Source organism: Trypanosoma cruzi, genomic scaffold (genome assembly GCF_000209065.1).
Source record: "Trypanosoma cruzi strain CL Brener 1047053516523 genomic scaffold, whole genome shotgun sequence".
NCBI classification, from domain to species: Eukaryota; Euglenozoa; class Kinetoplastea; order Trypanosomatida; family Trypanosomatidae; genus Trypanosoma; species Trypanosoma cruzi.
The window spans coordinates 173,418-175,401 of NW_001849480.1; the positions used below are offsets into that span (position 1 = coordinate 173,418).

The window sequence follows — 1,984 nt, forward strand, 5'->3', positions numbered from 1 at the left end:
GCGCAATGAGCAAGGGGAACAAAAATGGATACTGGAAGCAGTTGAAGGAACGCATGGATGAAGTGGGACCGATTCTTCGCGTCATCTTCGACGGGAATAAGTTTACTGACCGGAAAACCGATATCGACCAAGTCATAAATGATGTTGACAGTTCCAATGCTAAGCATTACGTTGGCGTGATGAGTGACAAATTATGGAATGCTGCGAATCCGTCTCACAAACTTGTGCAAATTGTCCGAGTGAGAAAGGATTTACCGACTGAAATATATCTCAATTCTCCAGCCTCCCGTGTGATTGCGAGCAAAATTTATATTCATCTATCGACGAAAATGCATTTTATGGAAATTTTTAAGCTACTCATGCATCCCGACGTCATTTTGTTATCTATCGTTTTGGAGATGTCAGGCACGGTCACGTTTATGTGTAGAGGTGCTGTGAATATAATAATAGGAAAACTCAAGGAGCTGAAACCACCAGAAGGACGCGCTCTCCAGCTAGCGGCGCTGCAAAGGAACCCTGAAGGGCACCCTACTGAGGCCGTTGGATTACCGACAAAGCAAGGCCTTCCTCTGGAGAAGAATTTCGCAAGGTACAAGGTGATGTACAAACCAGCGTACCCAACCTTTCCGCTGGTGGACGCATTTTTCTTCATGGAGTCACCGCGGAGGACACTGGTTGGGCTGCAAATGACTACGGCACATGATCACCACACCAAAACCAGCACTGTGAAGCAGTTCACTGAGTACCTATCGTGGTTCTTTACGAATTGGGAGGAATTTGCTCAAGGTTTGTCGTGGGATATTATTTATGTACAACACGCAGACAGCAAGCCGATGGAAAACTGGCAGAGATGTGATTACGTCAATCCCAGAAGCCGTGAGGAAAAAAAAATTGTGGCGTTCTGGGATAAAAAGGTACGCCAGTACCAGTTCATTTTGACGCCCGAAGACATCGAAAAACTAAATGCAATTAAGGAGTCAACTACAGATAAGAAACAAGAAGCAGCAGTGGGAAATCATCAGGAGGAATTAGGGAGGTAAGAGGGCAATTTGGTTTCTGGTAAAAAGCATATTTAATTTTTTTTCATATTGATGGATAATTATATTTGGATGCGGTGCAGGTGCGTCATCTCTTTTGGTAGTAAGGCACACAGATGCCAAAAAATTACAACGCGATATTCCTTCACAACGACGGAAAAAGAAATTAGGGATGCAAGAGGCATTTTAATTAATGGTAATAAAATATTGAAGGATTTTTTTGTGAATCTTTCTGTTCGTATGCAAGACGTAATAAGAGAATTGCTTTGTTATGAGAGAATTACTGTCTTTAGCTGTATCGTAGTGTTAATACATTTTCCTTTTTATTCTATTTTGTTATAGGACCGATCGTTGAGAGAAGCATCTTTAAGGGATGGACGACGGATAAGTTCTATTGAGGAAACAATGCTCCCTTTGACCGCATGGAGTGAGGCGCCGCGTCATGGATGGATGAGGAATCGCTTCTGCGTGTGGCTCTTTGGGTGATTGCTTGCTCGCTCCGTGTGCGTTGTGTGCCGGCAGCGGGCTGTGGCCGTATGCCGTTGTCCGTGGGATTGAGCTGGAGGCGGTGGCGCGGTGTGTCGCTTCTCGTCCATGTTGGGTGACTGTTGGCGGTGTGTGCGTTTGTTGTGTGGAGGCCGTCTCGCAATTTACGCACGCAGTGAGCCACAACTGCTGTGAAAGGCCGCGTCTTTTCAGTATGAACTCATTTTGCCGTTGTGCATTATATTTCAGTATGCTTTTCATTATGCGCATGAGTGCATTGCGTGTTTTACCGGAGCGTTGGGCGCGACCATCTGCCGTGGCCACAATTTGTATGGTCGAACGCGCGGGTTAGGGTTAGGGTTAGGGTTAGGGTTAGGGTTAGGGTTAGGGTCGCTGCAACACTAAATGCGCACCCAACATTCCACAGCTGTCTTCCACGCTAATACTTCTGTGATAATTTA

General features: G+C 45.5%; 1 protein-coding gene across 1 annotated transcript, besides 4 other annotated features; it reads left to right on the forward strand.

The window, feature by feature from the left end:
- On the forward strand, positions 1–1,040 carry Tc00.1047053506421.10 (retrotransposon hot spot (RHS) protein, putative; the record flags this gene model as incomplete). The annotated part of the gene is made up of 1 exon (XM_797494.1): positions 1–1,040. A coding segment is annotated over one exon (1,040 nt), but the record flags the coding sequence as incomplete, so codon positions are not given.
- Positions 1–1,984: a sequence feature (areas not merged during assembly with more than two copies in the genome that could not be assigned to a particular haplotype).
- Positions 1,687–1,871: a repeat region.
- Positions 1,869–1,914: a microsatellite.
- Positions 1,869–1,984: a repeat region.